The sequence below is a fragment of the Siphateles boraxobius genome, unplaced genomic scaffold, assembly GCF_051911475.1.
Source record: "Siphateles boraxobius isolate OS27281-9 unplaced genomic scaffold, OSU_SipBor_1 1, whole genome shotgun sequence".
Classification (NCBI taxonomy): domain Eukaryota; kingdom Metazoa; phylum Chordata; class Actinopteri; order Cypriniformes; family Leuciscidae; genus Siphateles; species Siphateles boraxobius.
Window position 1 is genome coordinate 11746198 of NW_027508699.1, and position 22825 is coordinate 11769022.

Sequence of the window (22825 nt, forward strand, 5' to 3'; positions counted from 1 at the left end):
TGCAGTTTTCGCTGAATCTTTGCTTTAAATTTACCCTGTCTTTATCAACCTGTTCACAATGTTTTTCTATCCTACGGTGCTCAATCATCGGTCTGGGTGCTTTGCCACGATATGGTAAGTTTTCCTTTCTTTACGAGAGTTTGGCCTATTTACTGTTTGTATGAGAAGGTGTGCTTAACATTTTGCATGAAGGATAAATGTTATAATCTGTCGATTTATTTAAAACGTCTAATCCTTAAACTGAGGCATAGTTATTAATATTTAACCAAATACAACCAAATATTTATTCAGGTTGGCGGCAACTGAAGGACGAAAGATCAGTCGAAGAGATATGCTTAAAGTCAATGTCCAGCGCACCTGGTTAGTAGCAGCCAATCCTTTCTACGAAATGAAATGAATAAATGACAATGATTTTCTACATGATCGCATTTGCAGGCAACAATAAAGTTTTTTTTTTTAATTATTTTTGAATAAAATTAATAATAAAAAAATAATAATAATTGAATGGAGTTCTTCTCAAACAGCCATGACATCATGGATTACGTGTTAGTCAGAGTCCCGCCCCCGCTGGCAGGATTGCCCCGCCCCCGGTTCTCCCTGTACCTGTCCTCTCAGCTGCAGTATGGAGTGGTGCTGGTCTACCATAGACAGTGTGAATTTTTGTTAGGTGGGCTGGTTCCATTTATCAAAAATATTTAACATATAACACATTTTTTTAGCTGTTCCGACTTCATATTCTTTAGGTTGACACAATGGGCTTATAAGTATCATGATATTTGTAGCATTTAGAGATTTTTGTGCCCATTTGATTGTTTTGTGTTTCTCTTACCTGTGTGCTTTTCTCAGAGGAAACTCAGGGGGCAATTGATAGACTATTCCGCCTAAACCGGAAGGCTAACATTGATTTGATGGATGAAGAAACCAGGTCAGGCACTATTTCATTTCTTAGAAACGTTACATTATGAGCATCCTTTATGTTGTCATGATGTCAGATGAAATATCAATAGTGCTAATGCAGATGAATGGAACCATTATGTCTGATGAACGTTGTCTGTGTTCCTTTAAACAATGCCCTTTAGATCCAATTATTTTAATTTTTATTTATTAGTTTAGTTAGCAGGGAACTGCTAACTAAACTAATAAATAAAAAGAATTAATGCACTGGCATTAATAAACAGAATTGTAATTGTGTAATAATTATTTTTCATCTGTAGTCCCTGGACAGAATGTCACAGCATCAGCCTGAAAACAAATAGCTTACAAAAAAAGTTAAAAATTAACATATTATATTATTATATACCATTTTTAGATTTGTATTTAAAACGCGTTGACCAAAAACACCATTTGCAACCCATTCTAATTTCAGTTAGAGGGGCTTTTTCAAGTCAAAGTTAAAAGCAAAGAAGAAGTACAGTTTTAAATCCAGAATGTTAGGTGAGAGCAGTAACAGGACAAAGTTTGAAAATATGAATGAAAAGGAGATTCAGAGCTTGATGCGTATAAGATGTGTATAACATCTACAGTTTCCTCCTCTTTCCTTTCAGGCAGAGTCACATGATCCCTGATGCTGCTGCGCTGTTTGATGAAACCGGGGGGGCGAGGGATCCGTTCTTCGGGGTTATGGAGAGCGGGTACAGCCTGCCGAGTCCAAGCAGCCTCATTCAGGTGCTTTGTAACTCACAATTTCAAAGAAACATTAAAGTTCTGCCATACATTCCATTCAAAAGGTGGGGGCCAGTAGGTTATTTTTTAAAGAAATACTTTAAAGGGGTGGCAAAACACGATTTCACTTTTCTAACTTTAGCTAGTGTGTAATGTTGCTGTTTGAGCATAAACAACATCTGCAAAGTTACAGCGCTCAAAGTTCAAAGCAAAGGGAGATATTTGCTTTTAAAAAATTCAATTTCTAAGGACTACAGCAAACAGCTGGTTTTGGACTACACAACATTCCTCCAGGGTTGCTGACGTCAGTAAACCCAATTATTTACATAAACCCCTCCTCCGAGAATACTTAATAAGCGAGGCGAGGCCATTTTACATTGCTGTTTTAGAGATGAGTTGTCCCAATGCCGTCGAAACACTGCTGTTATTTTCATCCGGATTGCAGGTCCGCTTTGTTCAAGCCTTCCTAGGGACGAGCGAGTTAGGGATCAATGGTTAAAATTTGTTTTTAACTCGGTGCCTCATAATTATGACCAAAATCTCGCTCTCTGTGCTGCACACGGAAGAAAGCTTTCACAATCTTCGTGAGCTCAATGCAAGATTCGCACAATGGCTTGTCCTGAAAGATGGAGCAGTTCCAACTTTAAAAATAGAGGCTTTTGTTTAAGAGCCACAACCTGTAAGTATGATTTATTTTTCGTCGACGTGTTTTCCTGTAATAGTTCGTATTGTTAATTGTACGTTGTAGCAAGGAAGTAAACAAATGACAACGCTGTTTGGCTCTGCAAACCAGTTTGTTAAATGCTCATTCATACTTAACGTTATCCGACAAACACCTAACGTTACAAACTTTTTTTAATCTCAACAGCGAACTTGGAATTAGTGTAAATTATTATTTGATTAGAGCTTTTATGTTTAGGGATGCTAAACATGGTTTAAATAACAGCGTATCTAAAAAGTAATGAGAGAACAACAAAAAACAAACCTTTCTGAAACGTCGTTTAACAGCCGTTCTTGAACAGGTTCTGCTCGATCATCTTCACTAACGTTTCCCTGGGTCTGATTGGTTTTATTGACGCCATTGTTTATAATACACCAAAGCACAAACTACCGGTAAAGTTAAGGGGTGTGATGTTTCCGGAAAACGTGCACTAGACGGTTAGCGAATCACAACACACTGGGCCAGCTAACCAATCTGAGCCCATTGCGTAGTTTTGAGGGACTGGCTTGACAGAACCAGGAAACCATCAGACCGTTTTTACAAGGAGGGACAGAGCAGTGTAGAATAAAGGTAAAATATATGAAAAATAATGTAATTTTTAAAAAACGAAGCATGAACACGTTACAGTGCACCCCACAAACACAATCAAGCCTTCGAAAAAATGCATTTTACCACCCCTTTAATTCAACAAGGATGCATTAAATTGATCATAGTGACAGTAAAGACTCTTATAAAGTTCTAAAAATTGTATAATGGTTTCACAACAATATTGAGCAGCACAACTGTTTTCTTCATCAGCAAATTCATCATATTAGAATGATTTCTGAAGGATCGTGTGACACTGAAGACGGGAGTAATGATGCTGAAAATTCAGCTTCGCATCACAGGAATAAATTACATTTTAACATATATTAAAATAGAAAACAGTTATTTAAAATTTTAATAATATTCCACATTATTACTGTTTTAACTGTATTTATAAGCAAATAAATGCACCCTTGTGGAGCCTTTCAAAAATATTTAAAAAAATCTTACTGACACCAAACTTTAACAGGTAGCGTAATTTCGAGGTGTTGTTCATTATTTTATAATTTAACAAAGAAGTGAAGTCATGTGTAGTCTAACCTGTCACACTGTGTCCCAGCGAACGGAAGAGGTTTCACCAGAGCATGTCTCGCCCGCTAGAGAAACAACACCACCTTCAGATGGTGAGCACTGAAAAGTGATACGTTATCATTTGCGGCACATAATTACATGTATTTCAAGTAATGCTATGTGAAGTTACAAATAATAAGCACCAACAATAAAGAAGGATATAGAAATGTAAGTGTATTTTTAAAGCTCTTTGTTTCCCCTCTAGGCATCACAGCCAGTCAGGAGTCCATCACTCTGACAGAAAGAGAACCAGTCTTCATGCCTGAGCCAGAGGTACAGCTGTCACTCAGTCACTGTCAGCATCACCGCCTGAACTCCAGTTGTGTGTCTCCACAGTGTCGTCTCTCTGTTTCCTCAGTTTGAAGGAGCAGATCTGCTGGAGTCCAACTTGGTGGAACTATTGCTGGAGCAGCCCGAACACTTTCTTGAGCGTGAGTGCTGCTTTCACTCAAACCCATAATTATGCAGGTGACAGATGAAGATACATGTCCTGGTATATAAAAAAACCACGTAAGAACATGTCATGATGATATTTTTGCCCCCCCCCAAAAAAATACATATATATATATATGATGAACTTTAAAGGAAAACTTCACTTCAAAATGAAAATTCTGTCATCATTTATTCACCCTCAAGTTGTTTCAAAATTGTTCTGTTGAACGTTGAAGTACTTCATTTACTTCAACTTATTCTCATTACTTTAATACAAATACATTCATGCTAAAAATAAAGAGTAATATTTATATTTCATAAGAATGTGAAATATTTATACTTCATTGTAGTTTGCTGGTTTTAAACTAAGCTTATTTAAATAAAAAAATGATTAAAAAATTATAATTAAATATACTATGTAAATTGTCAAGTATTTATACTTCAATGTAGCTTATTGTGCTGGCTTTAAACTATGCCTTTTTAAATAAAAAATGTAAAATAAAGACATAAGTGAAAATGCTATATAAAGTGTCAAGTATTTTTACTTCATTGTAGTTTTTTGTGCTGGCTGGCTCATTTAAATAAAAAAAGGGTAGAAAAATGATTTAATAAATACTATATAAAATGTCTAGTATTTATACCTCATTTTAGTTTTTGTGCTGGGCCTGCTGGCTTTAAACTATGCTTATTTAAATTAAAAATAAATTAAAATAAAAAATAACTAAAAATACTATATAAAATGACAAGTATTTAAACTTCATTGTATCTTTTTGTGCTGCTTCAAACTATGCTCATTTAAATATTTTTTTTTTCCAAAAAGTAATTATTATACTTATTTATACTTGAGTATAAATAAATGAAGTATTTATACTTATTTGTAGCTTTTTGTGTTTGCTTAAATTACTAATTTAAATGAAATAATGTATAATGTAAAATAAAAAACAAAGGAAAAAATTAATTTACAAAAAGACCCTTTTGCTATTGCAGTAATAAGAAACACCATTAAGAATAATGAGGCAACCCCAAAATAAAACATCCACATCTGTTATGATAATGAGAATATGTTGATGTCAGGTTTGGTGAGATTTGAAACACTCATTATGAGTCAGTGCTCAGTTCATGCGGTTTTATCTCTGCGGTTTCTGTCATGATGTGTCTTGGAAACATTATAAATCAGTTTTAGGTTTAAACTTGAGAAGGGACTGTTTTTTGCAGGTGAAGATGAGAGGCAGCTGGAGATAGACAGAGAAACAGAGCAAATAGAGAAAGAGACAGAAGAGCTGAGGATGCCTGATGAAAGAGAGCAAGAGAGAGCAGCACTTGAGAGAGAGGCAGCAAGAGATCTGACAACATCAGCCTCTTTAGATCTGTATGTTTAGACAACTACACTTCAGAATCTTCTTCTTATGCTTTTAAGTACGCTTTCAGTAAACAAAAGATACTAAAAATAAAAAACTTCCCATTTTTGAAAAGAAAGCTTTTAGGGTTGATGGCTTTAAAGTCCACATGAAATCGAAATCTTGAATCCAGAATCTCTAGTTTTCACCTTGGTTTGTCCATAGTTAGGGCTGCACTATTAACCCTATTTTAATTGTGGTCATGATTTCTGCTTCTCTCGATTGACTAAGCAAAATCGCTATAGTCGTAATCATTAAATATATCGATATGATATTGATATGATATTGATTTGCACTGGTACGGCAAGCCTCCACGAGCTTTCAAGCTTGGGCTTCCCAGATGAAAAGTGATTCATTTCCACAGTCAGAAAATTTCTTCCAAATGGATACATTTTCCACCCAGACTTTGTTGATTTGAAACACCGACAAACATGTTTAGCGACCTCCACTGCGATATCCTGCTCAAATGAAGGTTCAGAATAACCAGTCCGTGTTTCTTCACAAAAGGCCGATCAAATCTTCTCAGTGGCTGTTTCCATCCACCTATGTTTATAGTTTTGGGATATTGCATAAAAAAGCTGAATGGAAACGGAAAGATGCGCATAAAAAACGTATGCTCTCAATTGAGGCGGCTAATTTTTTGATCCGATAAGAAGACATGCGCAGAAACTACAATGGAAACACATTTACTGAGTAAATAAATGTCAATGCGCAGCAAATTGCGTTCCCAAACACCAGCATCCGGACGCAAGATAACATGACAACGATTATTGCGTTTCGCCTTCTTGCTCTGAGACGCAAGTTGTTTATGATGGAGGAAAAACAGCCGGAGTGGCTTCCCCGATTATAGCAAATTCCATTTTTATTACAGATGTTTTGATTATTTCGCTGTTTTAGCTTTTGAGAGAAGCTTCTTAAGGTGTTACCAACTTTCATAAGAGAGTGTGTTAATTAATAATAAAAATAATAAATCAGGAAACTACACTGTAACAAATTATTTTCATTATTTGTCATCACAATTTCAAATGAAATGCATTAAATGTATAAGCAAAAAAACAGTTTTCAATCCAAAGGAAAACCTGAAAAGGGGCTAAAAATCTCTTAGCGCCAGATTTACTAAACAGGGTAAATAAGCGTGAGACCGCAATCCCATAAAGTGCTGATGGGAGTGGAAAGTTCTGCGCGTGATCTACTGACGACACGCAAATTAAAGAACACAGATGCAATCGGATCATCTCTATTATGACCAACGCAATCTACCAAAAAAAAAAATTGCATCTGGTTTAAGACTTGCTTTTTTTGGGTGTTAAATAACGGCACAAACCTTAGTAAATCACCTTGTGTAATTCATTTAAATACTCATTTAAATACTAAAGGGAAACTCCTACAAAATGCATATGCAATAAAGCCGCAAAAATAACTGTCCACACCTTTTCAGCACCAATTTTACACTCTAGTTTTTAGTAAATCCTGACAGTAGTTTTTTAACGCCAATTTTTACCCAAGCTGTTAGTAAATCTGGTTTGTTATACCGGTTTAAAAACACCAAAGTTAAGCTCTAAGATTATGATTTCCCAGGGCACAAATCACTGGCGCATCAAGCCAGGAAGTTGTCCTTCTGCCTGAGGAGGATTTGGGGCTTCCCATGGAGATGCCTGTGCTAGAGGAAAGAGAAAGGACGCCAGTATCTGAGTCTGTACCCATACCATGCCCTCCGCCCATCGAAGAGGAGGAAATGGCCGCTGAACCCGAGAGAGAGAGGGCGGCGAGAGAGAGGAGCCCTCTTCTTCAGGTGTGTTAGGATGTGAGGTCTGTCTTCATGCTGCATTAAAGCATTTGACACATTTGTCATCAAGCCATCTGTCCCTCTGTCAGCCTGCTGTCGTGAGGCCTGAATCTCCTGTAGGGCAGAGGAAGAGGAGGAGACAGCTGCTCTTCATCGATGAACATACACAGATATCTCAAGAGGAAATGAAGGCCCGGATTGATAATGCGGAGACAGAGACCAGGCCTTTGGTAGGTCCAGAACAGTCTGTATTCTTCAAGTCAGCATTATTTTTTGTGAATAAAATTTGTTTTTTTCTCCTAGGCGACACTCATTAAACCACGCTTTGAAAAAAAGGGTGCTCAAGAACTGCTCGGGAACCCTTGCATGAGTAAGTTGGTGAATATCCGACTAATAACAGTCATATTTCACCCTAAAATCATAATGTTGTTTTTGTAAGAAACTAATACTTTTATTCAGCAAGTATGCATTAAATTGAACAAAAGTGACAGAAAAGACATTTATAATGTCATAATATGACCTTTATGGTTATTTCATGACAGCTTCCATGATATTCACTAAAGCATCCAGAGCTTTATCCCTTTATACAGTTAGAGGTAAAGCTAAAGCGCAAATTATTGACAGTTTAGTGTTATGCTTTCTACATAGGCCTTCCACCTGAAATCCTGGCGCTATGGAAACAGGCCGCGGTCATGAGGCCTATCCCTCCATCCTGGCCGCGCTGGGACGTTCCCGCAGCTGAGGAGATGCCAGAGAGAGAAGAGGAAAGACCAGAACCAGCAGAGAGAGAAGAGGAGAGAGAGCTCAGCTCAAGAGAGGTCTACTTCCACTAACACTAACTATTACATTTTAAGATGTAACTCATCCCACGCCGTTTGTGTTAATACCTTAAAGGGATAGTTCACCCAAAAATCGCCCTTATGTTGTTCCTCGTAAGACCTTAGTTCATCTTCGGAACACAAATTCTGAGAGCTGGATCACTCCTCCATAGGCTGTTTATCACGATTCGGACATCAAGGAAATGCACACTTTAGAACGTCCTGGTTGCGTATGCAACCCACCGTTCCCTGAAGGAGGGAACGGAGGACGTAGTCGACGCGACTGAAATGGGATCTCGCTAGAGAGCCTGTCTTCTTCGAGTACTATTGAACGAGCCAATGTAATTGGCGTGCGTGATTCGCATCACACACTCCGCCCCCGCGGCGCGGGTATAAATACGGAAGTGGATGCACGCACTAGTTGCTTTTCGCTGAGGAGCTGAGAGTAACTCGGGGTCAGCGGTGGTCCAGCGGTAGTGGCAAGGGGACTACGTCCTCCGTTCCCTCCTTCAGGGGTAGTCGACGCGACTGAAATGGGATCAACCATTGAACACGCCACTAACGCTGCCACCTTCCAGTGCCTAAACCAAAGCCTCCTGATGCCCCCGCAAACTTAAGGCGGGGAAGGACAGGGCTTAGGCCAGGGAAGTCACTGCTGTTCCTACAGGACCACTGGGAAAGCGTTCCCCGTACGTTGGAAGGAAGGGACGCTGCGGAAGCCACATCAAACCCGAGGGAGGTAACGTGGAGAATACACATATGAACTGGGCGGAAACCGGGCAGTCTAACATATGGAATGTCACTGGGGTGGCTCCAGCCTAAGACGGGGGGAGACACACCGGACAGTGACGGCAGAGAGACTCTGCCGAGGGAAGACACGGGCTCACCGCAGGGAGCCGTACTGTGGAAGAATACACATATGGGGTCACCGAAGGGACCGCAACATATGGACCCAGCCTAACACAGGTTCCACACTGCTTACGAGTGGTAGGCCTAACACCAGACGTTCCGCACGTCCGACGTCGGAGGGGTGTGGAGGAACTCAACAGGGTTCAATTTTAAGGGAACTCAACTGGGGTAGAAAGGCGCACGTATCCAGTCCATAGGAGGGGAATGGCACAGCAAGCCGACACTTGAACCGGGCTCACGGTGAAACTGGCTTCATGAGAAGGGAGCCCACGGGAAGCAGCGGTTCAACCAGGTGTCGTCCAGCCCCCAACTCTAGAATCTGTTTAGCAAAGTATATCGTCAACGCCCAGGCGGAGCACTTTACACTCATCATAGAGGAGCTCAACACCTAAGTGGACATGTTGCATCTCGGATCTTTGCCGAAATGAAGGCAAGCACTAAGTGCAACTTTGCATGGAAACAGCCTTCCCTCTCTGCTGAATTCCAACAGATATTTGAAGAGCTGGTCTGAGGTCAATGACTTGCATTCTGTACACGTCCAAGCGAATGGACAGAGAAGCCAGGGCTGGATCTGCCTCCTCCAGGGCAGCGCTTGCAGGCTCACCACCTGCTCCTATTACGGGAGAGGTAGGAACCTTGGGCACAATCCGAGCCGGGGTCTCAGCTTGTGAGAGTTAGCCGGCCCAGACTCCAGGCACAATACGTTGACCGAAAGCGAGCAAGTCCCTACCCTCTAGTAGAGACCACGCGAGCAGGAGAACTGATATAACAGAATTTTTAACTCACTACCTGCAGTGGCTCAGGGGCGGTCTCTGCAGTGCAGTCGCACCAGGGACAAGGCCCAAGAGGATAAAGAGGGACACAAGGATTTACAAGACCTTGCTCCTCAGGAACCTGACGATCAGAACGTGCTTCTGCATACTTCTGCAACACGATGAGCGTCGTTTAAACACCGAGGCAACATCATTTTGAGGGTGATTTAGGAAAACAGCCTACTGCAACCCATTTTGCAGGAAAGAGAGCACTGAAGTGATCGAAAGCTTTCAGGATCTCCTCAGGAGAGAAGACGCACTCAACGACTAGGTTCCACTTCTAAAGGAGTAAGCACGCTACCCAATTCTAGGGGGTGCTCGCAGAAGTGATGGTAACTATCACATGTTCTTGTGATAGCCACCTGAACCTCTGCGTTCAGATGTAAGACCGCCCGGAATCTCCGGGGGAAGAACGCGTGTGCCATCGTGCCCCGTCCCCGAAAGAGTTTCCATGGGAAGTCAGGAAGGCTGTTGAAGGGAACCAGGTCTAGTTGGGCCTATAAGGGGCAACTATGAAGACCTGTTCCTCTCCTGACATGGCACGTAGGTGCAAGTGACGGGCGCAAAAGACAGGAGCATTGCTCAACACAACATGTGAAGATCACTGGGCTTCAGGAGCATTTTCTGCTCAGCACTTGGGTGTGACAAGTTCACTGAGCTTCAGGAGCATTCCTGCTCAACACCTGAGTGTGATAAACTCACCGAGCTTCAGGAGCATTTCTGCTCAACACTTGAGTACGAAGAACCTCACTGAGCGACAGGAGCATTTCTGCTCAGCACTTGAGTGTGACAAGTTCACTGAACTTCAGGAGCATTCCTGCTCAACACCTGAGTGTGATAAACTCACTGAGCTTCAGGAGCATTTCTGCTCAACACTTGAGTGCGAGGAACTTCACTGAGCACCAGGAGCATTTCTGCTCAGCACTGCGTGTGATGAATTCACTGAGCTACCTGTGATGGACTCACTGAGCTACAGGAGCATTGCTGCTCAACACCTGAGTGCGATGAACTTCACTGAGTTTCAGGAGCAATTCTGCTCAACATGAAGAGTGATGATTTCACTGACTTGCAGGCGCAAGGCGACCATGAGTCGCAGTCACTTTTAGAAGGCTCACTGGGGTTAAACGCATTTCTGCGGGCCCCTGGGGCCGCTGAGTCCCAGTGTTTGTCCAAGGGTAGTCCGCTCGGTTTACCCAAACACTGGCGGAAAAATAAAACCGGGGGGGCAACTGAGCGGCCCCGGAATGGTCATGACCCAGCCGGACCCAGGGGATGGAGTCTCCACTTGCCCTGGCTATAACTGTCGTGAGGCTCGATGGCGGCACGATTGAGTAAGCGGGAGGAGTTGAACAAGGTGCCCTCAGAAGCGTCTGACTCCAAGGAGGAGGTGACGGGTGAGTTTGTGACATGCAGGGGAAGCTTGCGCAACGGTCGCAATGTCTAACAACTCGAGGCACGAATGCCCGTGTAGTCGGGGGTCGCCCAGGCCCCCGTTAAAACACGCCCTTTGTACATGGCCCCTCTGTTGAAGAGGGTTTGGCAGCAGACCGGGATGAACTATAGTCACACAGGGTGAGCTGCTCTGCCACGGTCACCTCGGGACTCGATCGTGAAGCTAGCGCTGAAGCGGTCACATATGGAGGAAGCCAAAGGCTGCGACTACCATATACCCCAGGAGCCTCTGAAAGTTCTTTCAGTGGGACCCTTTCTCACTTCAACACCAGCTGAACACATTCTCATTGGAGAGACATGTTGGACCGAGTACCTCTCCAAAACTAGAAAAGAGATACTCAGCCCGTGGGCGAGATTACTCTCTTCCAGTTGACCTGAAGACCCAACGGGCTCTGGAGCACTCGAGGGGAAGGACACTGTACTGATACTCCACCCTTAGACGCAACACACAGGATGGCCTGCGGTGCGGGAGGTAGAGATCTGAAGCACCTGTCTTTCAGGTCAAAGCTGCAGACCAATCTTGGGCCAAGATGGTCACGACCCACCCCCTAGTAGCACGAAGAACGAGTTTACAACTGGCCTTCGTACCGGCTGGAGGAGCGGCTATATCAAATCCTTCGCCAGCAGGATAAGATAAGCACGCACAAGTCAGGAGCACTGCTCAACACTCGGTGTGATGAATATCACTGAATTTTCAGGAGCACGTCTGCTCAACACCTAATGTGATGACTATCACTGACTTGAGCGGGGTAGCCGAGCCTGAGGTGGGGCAGCAAAGTAGAGAGAGTGGTGTTAGTGTGCTGTGCAACACTTACCTGTCTCCACAAGCGGCAGGGGGCGCGTGAGAAGGCGGATGACCGGGTCCTCGAACGCACCAAGCTGCCTGCTGGCGACCAAGGGGGAGCTGAGGGGTGTAAGGCTATACAGGGTCACACCCGCCAGACTGGCCCTCTTGGGACCCAGGAACAGATGAAATTGCTCTCTCTTTGAAGTGTGGGTACCGCTTGCTCCGCTTTTTTTTTTTTTTAGGGAGCTAGCGGCGGAACAGACACACACACAAACAAAGGCTGCACCCGGCCCTCACCCGGGGGGAGGGAGTGATCGTGCCACTCCAAGAGCATCTCATCCATTCCTGGGCGGCCCGCTCCGGAATGCTTTCGCTGTCGCTTGCCACCTGGCTTGGCAGCGCCTGGAGCGGGCTGGGCGTCTCTACTGCGGCCGGCTCCATGCTGAGGCCTGGGTGGAGGCTGCTGCGGAGGGCCAGCAGGAGCGGCGGCCGGAGAACGCCCACGGCGACGAGCAGGCGGAGGAGCTGCCACCGGCGGCGGGTGGAGGCAGCAGCTGGCCACCGGGGCAGGATGTGCCGGATGACCTCCGTCTGCGCTTGAGCGGCAGAGAACTGTTTGATGCAGTTCTCCACCGCGTCGCCGACCAGCCCAACCTGGGAAATTGGGGAGACCAGGAACCGAACCTTGTCCGCATCCGCCATACCAACCAGGCTGAGCCAACGAAGGCGCTACTGGACCACCAAGGTGGACATCGCCAGACCGATTACGCACGCTACGACACCCGTACCCCGGAGGGTGAGGTCGGATGCAGTGCGGTGCTCACCTATGAGCGCACGGTCTGGATTACCCTCGTGCATGCTATGGGTGCCCTAGCCTGCAGCAACGCCATGTCACGCAAGAGGAAGGGGCTTGCCCACAGGCTTTGTAAGCTCTGCCCGTCGGAACAGACGAAACTCACAGGCCTTAGGGGGGAGACGAGGATCCCCCCAAAAGGCAGCGGCCGCCGGACACAGGTGCACCTGTGTCGACAGACCGCTCCAATGGAGGGACACCTCGCAACCCTTCACCGTTCCTCCATCAAGGGTAATGAGGGGGAAAAGCTAGTCAGGCAGTTTCTGGCAGAGAAAGATGCTGTTCACCACCTGACAAGCTCTCCATGCACTTCGGGAAAGAAAGGCACTGGGGCGGCGAGCTGAGAACCAGCGCGGCCCGCCCCAAGATACCAAACTCCAGATTCCAACCGAGACTGAACGGGACACGGTGGAGGTTCCACTCGAGCCCGGCAGCCTCGGCGGCCCGTTTCAGCATAGCTGATAATTCTGGATCCGGTTCGGGCAACATTGAACTCCCGGAGGGAGACAATGCAGCCGAGTCATCATCTCCAGAAGTCAGCTCACCCTCCGATGCTGCAAACGGCGTCCTGTCCTCCAGGGGAGCCCCGAGTGAAACCGCTGGCCCACCCATTACAGATGGACCAGCAGACAACACAGGAGGCTCCAGTGGTTGCAGTGGAAGGGAGGAGTGAGGAGCCCACAGGGAATGGTTACCGGGCGGGACATCCAACACTATCCTCCGGTCACCCATCCCACACAGCACCCGAGGGTGGGGCATGGTAATGGGGACTCGCTCTCCGCGAACGAAGGCGAGTCTCGCCCTCAACACTGCGACAGTCATGTTCCCACAGAGAAAACATGAGCTGTCCACAAAAGCTGTCTCAGCGTGCTGTAAGCCAAACACGTGACACAACAGTTGTGACCATCAGAGAGAGACAGGGAACGACCGCACCCAGAAACGCACAGGCGGAATGACATCTTGAAAAAGACGCAAACGCACCCGTGTTGCTCTTTCAGAAAATAGGACCGTCACCAGTGCCGGAGCACACAGGGGAATGACCGCGGCAACACTGAACAGAGAACTGAAACAGTGAAGCACTCACTTTTCCGCCCTCTAACCAGCCATCAACACACACAAACATTTAGAAATTTGTTGCTGTTAAAACAGCAGTTGAGAGCTCAAAGCTCGCGATCACCGCTGCACTCGCGCTGTAGAACACCAGCACTGGGAGAGTCTTCCTGAAGAACACCGACACACTCGCTCGTTGTAGACAACAGCACTCTCAGAGACATCAAACGATCGGCTCCGAAGCGAAAGGCAACTAGAGCGTGCATCCACTTCCGTATTTATACCCGCGCCGCGGGGGCGGAGTGTGTGATGCGAATCACGCACGCCAATTACATTGGCTCGTTCAATAGTACTCGAAGAAGACAGGCTCTCTAGCGAGATCCCATTTCAGTCGCGTCGACTACGTCCGACGTTATCGACTGAAAGGGAACCATTTTAAACACTACATTGAGACACATCTGCATCATCTTATCAGTTCTGGCGCATGCGCCGTGGCTCTCGTGAACTCACGTCAGAGGCCCACACAGAAGAAAATCAATAGTTGAATAAAGACGTTAGTTTTGGGGGGGTTTGCGCACAAAAAGTATTCTCGTCGCTTGATAAACTTAAGGTTGAGCCACTGTAGTCACTTGGACTATTTTAACAATGTCTTTGCTAACTTTTCTGGGATGGCAGATATCGATTACCTAGCAGCCTTTGAGGGAGTGATCCAGCTCTCAGATTTCATCAGAAATATCTTAATTTGTGTTCCGAAGATGAACGAAGGTCTTACGGGGTTGGAACAACATGAGGGCGAGTAAATACTGACAGAATTTTCATTTTTGGGTGAACTATCCCTTTTTTTTCAGCTAAAACCCCTTTGATCTAAAATATTTACTTGTAGTACCCTGAGATTTTGAGCTAATATTTGAACAATTTAATAACACATTTGCATGTGGTCACATGACATGCAAGTAGAGAAATAAAATATACTTTTAGTAGGCGTTTTATTTGTAAATGATTTATTTATTTTAAAGGTGCTCAAAGCGGTGTCATGCGTTTTTTAGGCCAAAACATTTTTTGTGACATACAAAAAACAAATCCTCACTATATGCTAGCTGCCTGTCCCCTGAACACACTGTATAAAAAACACGGTCTCTGCAGACACCCCAGGCTCCACAAACGGCAACAAAAACAAACTGGGCTAACCCGCACCACGAAACATAGCAAACTGTTCCAGCCAATAACCGATAAGAAGGGTTTGGGGGTGCGGTTCGGGGGGTTAGTGCGTGGATGAGGAGGAGGAGGGGGTCTAGTTAGCCTTCGTTTTGTTTGACAATACTTTAAACCTCAACAAGAAGTGATGTCACCCGACATCGCTTAGAGCACCTTTAAAATTTAATTTTTATGATTTATTATTATTTGCATTCCATCAACTCACAAACCATCTAGAGTTCCCTCACAAATCTCCAGTGAGCCCTAGTTTGGGAAACCCTGTCTTGGGTGCCGAGTGCGATTTTAGGCCACGATTTGGCCGTCTGAGACAAATGTGGCAAAACCTAATAAAAGATTCCTGTAATCCTAGGCTTTGATTGTTAGTTGGACATGTTCACCGACAGCCAATTAATGACCGGTGCGATCAAATTTTACCTCCGACGAAATTCTGGCAGTGTTAGAAGATTTGACTCACAGTCCTGCAGTGTGACTTCTCCTACGACGACCGTCACATTCTCCTCGTTTTTCAAGACAAGTCGTGACCAAAATTAACGTAAGAGATTTCTTTGTAGCCACCATTTAAATTGCGTGTGTAACGCAGCTCAGTCACCGAACGTGTCATTGATTGACGATGTAAAACTCCAGACAAGTTTTCTTGCGTGCGTCCGTTTTTAACGCGCCTTGACTGTCGTACAGTCTGACATCAATGACGACTGAGATCTTACAGTGTGACATGGCTTACAGCGAGGATCATATTCGTACAGTCTGACATCTGGCCCCTAGTCTATTAGTTTAGTTAAAAACGTGTGATCCAAATGGATGGATATTTTATATGCATTTCAAATGCATAAAACTTAAATTAAGTGTATAACAAGTGGTTCTGTTTTAGTGACTGATCTTTTTTCCGGCATCCTTACTACTGTAGATTCCCAGAGAAATGGTGGAGTCTGGCCTCCTGCAGCAAGAAACACCAGGTAAAATATCAGTACATTACATTAGAACAGATCAGTCAGAACATTAAAAGCACCTGCCTAATATCATGTAGGTTCCCCCATGCTGCCAAAACAGCTCTGATGCCTCGAGGCATGGTCTCCACAAGACCTCTCAAAGTGTCCTGTGGGATCAGGCACCAAGATATTAGCAGCAGATCCTTTAAGTCCCGGAAGTTGTGAGGTGGAGCCTGCATGGACTTTATTTCAATAATGACTGGCGTGTTTTGAAGGGAGGGAAAGAAAGAGAATAACAAGTTTAGCTGCTACAGAATGTTAATTTTTCGTTGTATTTGCAGCCTCTTTGGTCATTTTGGAGACTCCAGACAAGGATTTTTCTCCACTCGAGACACCTGAGATGAGACGGTGAGAGGAGAGATGGTAAAAGAGAGACAGAAAGTGTGAGATGGAAGTAGCTGTCGCTCATTAGAGACTGGTTTGACACATGTGAGTTTCACACTCAGTCGCTGCATAATTGCCTCTGAATAATTGCTTCTGCTTTCATGGGTTTAGATCCCCCGTTCCACAAATTCAGTTCGGTCTAGAGGGCATCCCAGAGGAGAGAGTGCCAGTGATGGAAGATATTGCAATGGATATTGAGGAACAATTAAGGTAAAGCTTAAAACTATCTGCTTCTTTTTGATGTCGATGTAAAAAAAAAAACATTTTTTACACTATTGTGTTAATATGACATCTATCAAGTGTATCCAGTATATGCATTTTTGTTATTTATTTAAAAGTTATTTATAGTATTATTGAGTAGTCATATATAACATTTATTTATATAGTGCTTTATGCAATAGAGATTCAAAACAGCTTCACAGTAATAAACTGGAAAATAACAGTGTCAATGTTGCAAAGTTAATTAGTTATGAAGCAAACTGAAGCTGCTCTACAGAAAGCAACAGTGCCACGATTCAGCTCAAATCAGTTCAATGTTGATTCGATTCCGTTCAATAACAGTGTAGAGTTCGTCAATTATGAGATTATTTCTCATTATCATTATCCAGCAAGTCCAGTAGTGTCAGTGCAGTCAAATTAATATTATTACTGAATATTAGGTTACTATTATTGTAATATTATTACTGAATAGGTATTTTAAAGCTTTACAGATTAATATATTATTTTATGATTAATATATTTTTTTGCTTTCTCCACTTCAGTGGATTGTTACTCTGAACACATTTCTAATGTATTTATTTCTTCTGTTGAAGGCCACAGGATGTCATTGAAGATTTAGTGACCTTTCACTCTCTGCTGCCCATTCAGGCCAGCCGTAGAATTGTTGCCCGAATCTTTTGGGGATTGCTAGGTAAGATTGTGGCAGAGGATTGAAGCCTTGTTTATACTTTTGCCTCGCTAAAACCGATAAGGCGTTTATACTTGACGCGCTCGCCGTTGTACTATTCTTTGAAATGACAAGGTGCGACTCTGGGTAATTGTCCTCTAAACCATCAGGGAGCAGCGGTGAGAAGAATGTTGAATTTGACGATGTTTGTTTTTATTACACTTCACCAATCCCCCGCTACAAAAGAACCAAATAACCGCGTTACACCCGATACACCTTGAGATTATTACTTGTGACATTACAAAATATATGGATATGAGAACGTATGTATAAAACTAAATTAAACAACAATCAATAAATTATTTCATTAGGCATTTTCATTTAATTTCATGAACATTTTTATTAAACATGGACCTTTATTCTTCTTTAAAAGGCTTATTCTGCCGGGACAGGCGTACCTGCTAAGCCAGAATCGCCTCTCGTCCATCTTCGGAAAGCGGAGCCGCTTGCAAAAGTTACAAAAAATGTTGTGGACACTGCCAAGCGAAATGGGGTCTCATGAAAAAATTAACATAATGAAATTATGAAACCAAGGGTTTGCCTCAAAAATTGGGAGCAATTTTACCTTTGGGATGGTCGACTTCTGGGCCAATTAATGAAACCAATTTTATTTTCAACATACAAAGATTTAAATGGAGAAAATCACCAGGTAGATGCCAATAATGGTGTGAGAAGGAACAGCACGATTAACAAAATAAATATAATCAATTGCTCCCCTTAATTTATTGAAAAGTTCAGTCGCCTGGTAATTTATGAGTCTTGTTGTTTCGTCTTGTGTTTACAGAGCAAACGGTTGCAAGAGAGGTAACAGTGCGACAGGACGAGCCGTATGGTGACATCATCATTTCACAGCCATAGATCGATCGTAAACCAATGATGACTTGCCATTATTCTCAGAAAAAATTGGTATGAGTTTTTAAATCAGTGTTCATGTTTATGAATTTTTAAACAACTGAAAGTCCTTTAGTTGTATTAACATGTTATTGATGGTTTAACAGTTTTTTGTCATTGTTTATTTAATATTGTGATATTTTGTAATCTATGATAAACAAGTTTCGTCTTTTTAAGAATGAAATGAACTGAAATTTTCGATGTTTTCTAAATTATTCTGATGATACCATGTTTGTTACAATACTCCTATTTTTATCATAATATTAAATGTTGTTCTCTGTGTTGTAGCATGAGGCATCACAAAATATAGTTTTCTTCTTTTATTACAAACTCTTATCTTTACAGGTTCAACAACACAACTATGCAATATATATTTATCAGGTTGTTTTGGCACAAAGTACATTAGGCACTAGGTTTACCACAAATACCAGCATAGACAGAAGTGAATATACTAAAATACATTTCAAGTTATTTCACATACCTTCATAAGTGATCGGGACAATCAACCTTTGTCATAAATATCAAAATCACAATTCAACTGAACCCCAAAATTTTACTCATTGTAGAACACCGTCACATAAAAAGCAAAATCTTCCTCACTACAATGTCTTAGCTCTAAATATCAGTGCAAAAGTCCAGAGACATGTATGCTAAAAACCCAGGGAACTTTTTTCCTCCGAAAAAAACATTTCTTGGAAAATAAGCCCCTGAAAAGAAAAACATGCAGCACTATTTGCTCGTGTAGATTCAAGAAATGTAGGCCTTTCATAATAAACCGAGTGAAGCAGATAAACCAAAATAATAGTGTTATAATATCGAGTATAGTGTCTAATAAAGGAAAAACATTATCTTCAGCAAATGCTCTAATTTACTTTAAAATACTACATGTTTCTCCTACATGGTAAAGATTTGCAGTGAATCTTATTCCCTTCTCTTAACTAAACTGTTTTAATAAGGAACTGTGCAGTTTTTAGCAGCGAATAAGACTGAATATCTTGTTTTATTCTATTTTATGAAACCCTTTTTTTCTATTATCACACATCCACTTTTTAGCATCAAGGCCTCCTGAGAATCATCAAAACCCATAATCAGAGATCAGTTAAGAAAGCTGTCTTTCAGGGGAATTGCTACAATAACAACACTGGCTGCCTGAGGAATCAAATAATGAAATGGTGGAATTCAATCTTGCTAATAGGTGTATCTTGACAAAGGCGTGTCTTCTAGGAGATCATCCTGCAAAAAAAGCAATCACATTGTTTACTTTAGATGCCTGTGGTTTTGCAAAACATGCCACATCCAAATGAATACGGTAAAACTGACGCCATCGTTACTGGTCGTATCACTGTGCATAAAGTGCCGAGAAAGCCGCCGGAGCTGAAATTCGCTGTAAGCAGTCGCCCAATCACAACAGACTGTGCCATCTGTCCAATCAGAGCAGAGTAGGCTCTCAGAAAGGAGGAGTTGAGAGAAACCGAATCATTTATCGTTTAGACACTGAGAAAAGAGTTGATGCTGCAATGTATACTATGAGAAAATTAAAGTGTTTTGTAAAGTGCATGTAAACCTATTGTAGGAGACTAAACAAAATTAGGAGCCTTTAAAATAGCATAACAGGGGCACTTTAAAGGAATAGGTCAACCGAAAAATGAAAATTCGGTCATTATACACTCACCCTCATGTCGTTCCAAACTCGTAAGACTTCCGTTCATCTTTGGAACACAAATGAAGTCTTGACTGAAACCCGTAATTGAGTCTTACGGGTTTGGGGACGATATGAAGGTGAGTAATTTATGAAGGTAAAAGAGTAGCAAAACTCGAGAGCGCGTAGATGCGAATTTGAGAACTTGTACAGTAAATATTCGTACTTGTACGCTAATATTTACACTCACAGCACCAATGTGAAAACCTGTCAAATTAAAATCTGAAGTTGAATGTTGAGATTTGCACTCCCAGACAACAATCACAAACCTGTATTCTGAATTTGAAGCTGCAGACAGGTAGTGACAAATGTGTAAAATGTCATTCACAGAAATACAACGGTTGAACTATCCCTTTAAGTATTACGACTTGCTGCCCAAATGCTGTGTGCAGAAATATCTAAATATCCAAGATATGTGATATTGGCATGAGACTCACCATAGGGAGATCTTGAAGCCGATGGAATTCTGGATGCTCGTTCCTCTGGCGGAACCTGAGGAAGAGGACGGCCGAGACCATGGCAGTGCAAATGATGAAAATGGTGACCAGAGCCGCAAGCAGGGGGTCCAGGGGTGATGTAGGGCGGTGAGGAGCCTTGCCTGAATCTGAAAGATTGATGAATTGAGTGGAAACGGATTATCACTATCACAGGAACTAATAAAACCGATGGATCATAATAGCCCTGCACAGACCATAGAAGTAAATGTAGTGGAAAAATAATTCAATTATCTTTTGTCATTGTGCTTATTAGACCTCTACTGCAAGACCAAAGACGCCACTCAAACCTATCAAAGTTTTCTCTCTCTCATACTTAAGTAGAGTATCTTTCTGGCCTTAGTCAAACAGAGCATGAAGGGTCAGTTCACCCAAATATAAAAAAGCTTGAAAAACATTTTTAAAAAAAGGCAGAGCTTCAATTGACCATATTTGAGTGAAAAAGCCAAAATTAAATCTGTTCATAACATAAAGCGATGATGATTAAATGATGACATCATTTTTATTTTCGCGTGATCTATCTTTAAACTACATGGCAGGGAAATATTTGCTACCCACACACCTTGATCACCCACGTCCAGTTCAGAGGGCTTGTCCTGGTCTTCTGAAGGAGCAGGTCCGGTGACCTCTGAACTGCTGGTCAGGGCAAACCGAGATGTGTGAGGGTAACTGGGGGTGAATGCTGGAGCTGTTCGTGTTGTCTGGGACGCATTGCTGGTTGAGGTGGAGAAGGCCTGATGTCCTTCACTTGGACTGATGGATGTTGCAGGAGCTGTGGCTACTGAATCTGAAACGGTGCTCTTCACATAAGAAAGAGATGAGCTGCCGCCAACAGAAAAACCTGCAGGAGATAAATTGGCACAGAAACACAAGCTTTGGACATAGAAGGAAGTAGTGCAGGTAAGATTTGAGAAAGTATGATTTAAGGCTTTGAAGTTTTATAAGAAGTTGTGAAAAGCATGATCGAGCATCTAGACGATAGAGTGTGAGTGGTGATAATCTATGCAAAACACTGCGCAATGCAAAACAGGAGTGTGTGCAGTGTTGATTTCATGAAAGTTCAATAAGACGAATAACAGATGAATCTAATTAGCACTATATAGGAGGATATACAGATTTATTTTAGGTTTTCCACTAATTCAAATACTTTTCGTCTATAATCACAGACAGATGATAGATAGATAGAATGACGGACAGATAGATAGACAGACAGGCAGACATAGATACATAGATAAACATACAGTTAGATAGTCAGACAGATGCATATAAACAGACAGACAGATAGATGATAGACAGGCAGACAGATAGATAGATAGACAGATAGGTTGTAGACGGATAGATAGATAGACCGACAGATAGATGATAGACAGAGAAATAGATAGATATATAGATAGATAGACAGAAAGAAAGACAGATGGATGATAGACAGATAGATAGACAGACAGATAGATGATAGACGGATAGATAGATAGATAGAAAGAAAGACAGATAGATGCAAGATAGATAAACAGACAGACAGATACACAGATACATATAAACTGACAGATAGATAGAGAGATAGACAGGCAGATAGATAGATAGATTGAAGCAACAACATTTGGGCTATAGTTTTGGCCATGATTGGGCAGGTTTTGAATAGCTATTGAGCTGGTTTTGGTTCGTAAACCTGGCAACCCTGGTCACGGGGCCCTCCTTCAGTTTAGGTCTATGGTATTTTTTTACCCGTTTTATTTTCTGCCAGGCAAGTTTCGAAGAACTTCTGTTTTGAAGTTGTTTTCAACAGTCATACTTAAGGTCTGGCATAAGTGCAGTAAACCAATAACTAGATATTCAACTGCCCTAAATATAGCTGTGTTTCCAGTGAAATGACAGTATGAGAGAGGGATATTATTTACATGCACAGTCCTGTTCCAAAATGTAACGCCCACGTCCAGCCATTATTTACAGATAGACGTCTGATCAAGTGGGTGGAATGTGGCACTTTCCCATAGTCTCATGAGTTCAGTCTTGATTCTGTCACATTAAGCCCAGTATTTTATCTCTAAAGTGGAACACAGTGATGTACACACACATGAATCATTGTATTCATACAACGATATGAAAGTAATGCCACTATATGTAACTGTCATCTCAGCTCGTGTTTGACCAATATGGGTTTTTCGATGTCGGATGCAAATGGCAACATCTAGAGGGCAGCGTGGAAGATGACTGTGATAAAGCCAATATACAGTATAATGATGGCAAATGATTGAAATTTCTGAAGGAAAAAAAATTAAATGCAAAATATTCGTAAAAAATGTTTAGCAGTTTCCACATTTCCAACATGAGCACTAACCAAAAAGCTACGGCTCTTACTAAAGCAAAGTAAAAGAAGAA

General features: G+C 42.5%; 2 protein-coding genes across 2 annotated transcripts in view; one reads left to right on the plus strand and one right to left on the minus strand.

The window, feature by feature from the left end:
- Positions 1–18579, plus strand: LOC143714937 (meiotic recombination protein REC8 homolog). The gene is made up of 18 exons (XM_077206477.1): positions 1–114; positions 292–360; positions 525–667; positions 847–925; positions 1545–1665; positions 3528–3591; positions 3744–3811; positions 3897–3969; positions 5186–5339; positions 6946–7159; positions 7243–7383; positions 7457–7523; positions 7802–7971; positions 15954–16002; positions 16317–16383; positions 16531–16629; positions 17232–17329; positions 18150–18579. Exons 1-18 carry the CDS (start codon positions 59–61, stop codon positions 18221–18223), a joined length of 1806 nt encoding a protein of 601 aa, XP_077062592.1. The 5' UTR covers positions 1–58; the 3' UTR covers positions 18224–18579.
- The window catches only part of LOC143715262 (uncharacterized), a 6802-nt gene continuing 2540 nt past the window's right edge, over positions 18564–22825 (minus strand). The window contains exons 3-5 of the mRNA XM_077206966.1: positions 21012–21290; positions 20393–20559; positions 18564–19489 (exon numbers count right to left, since the gene is read on the minus strand). Coding sequence (XP_077063081.1) covers positions 19445–19489; positions 20393–20559; positions 21012–21290 — 491 coding nt within the window. The 3' untranslated portion in view covers positions 18564–19444. The remainder of the gene's footprint in view (positions 19490–20392; positions 20560–21011; positions 21291–22825) is intronic.

Bases quoted from the DNA above. Each gene is read 5' to 3' on its own strand.
- LOC143714937 (XM_077206477.1), top strand. From the start codon at position 59: ATGTTTTTCTATCCTACGGTGCTCAATCATCGGTCTGGGTGCTTTGCC. The intron at 3,812-3,896 runs GTACAGCTGTCA...CTGTTTCCTCAG, and splicing joins TCTTCATGCCTGAGCCAGAG to TTTGAAGGAGCAGATCTGCT. The intron at 7,384-7,456 runs GTAGGTCCAGAA...TTTTTCTCCTAG, and splicing joins AGACAGAGACCAGGCCTTTG to GCGACACTCATTAAACCACG.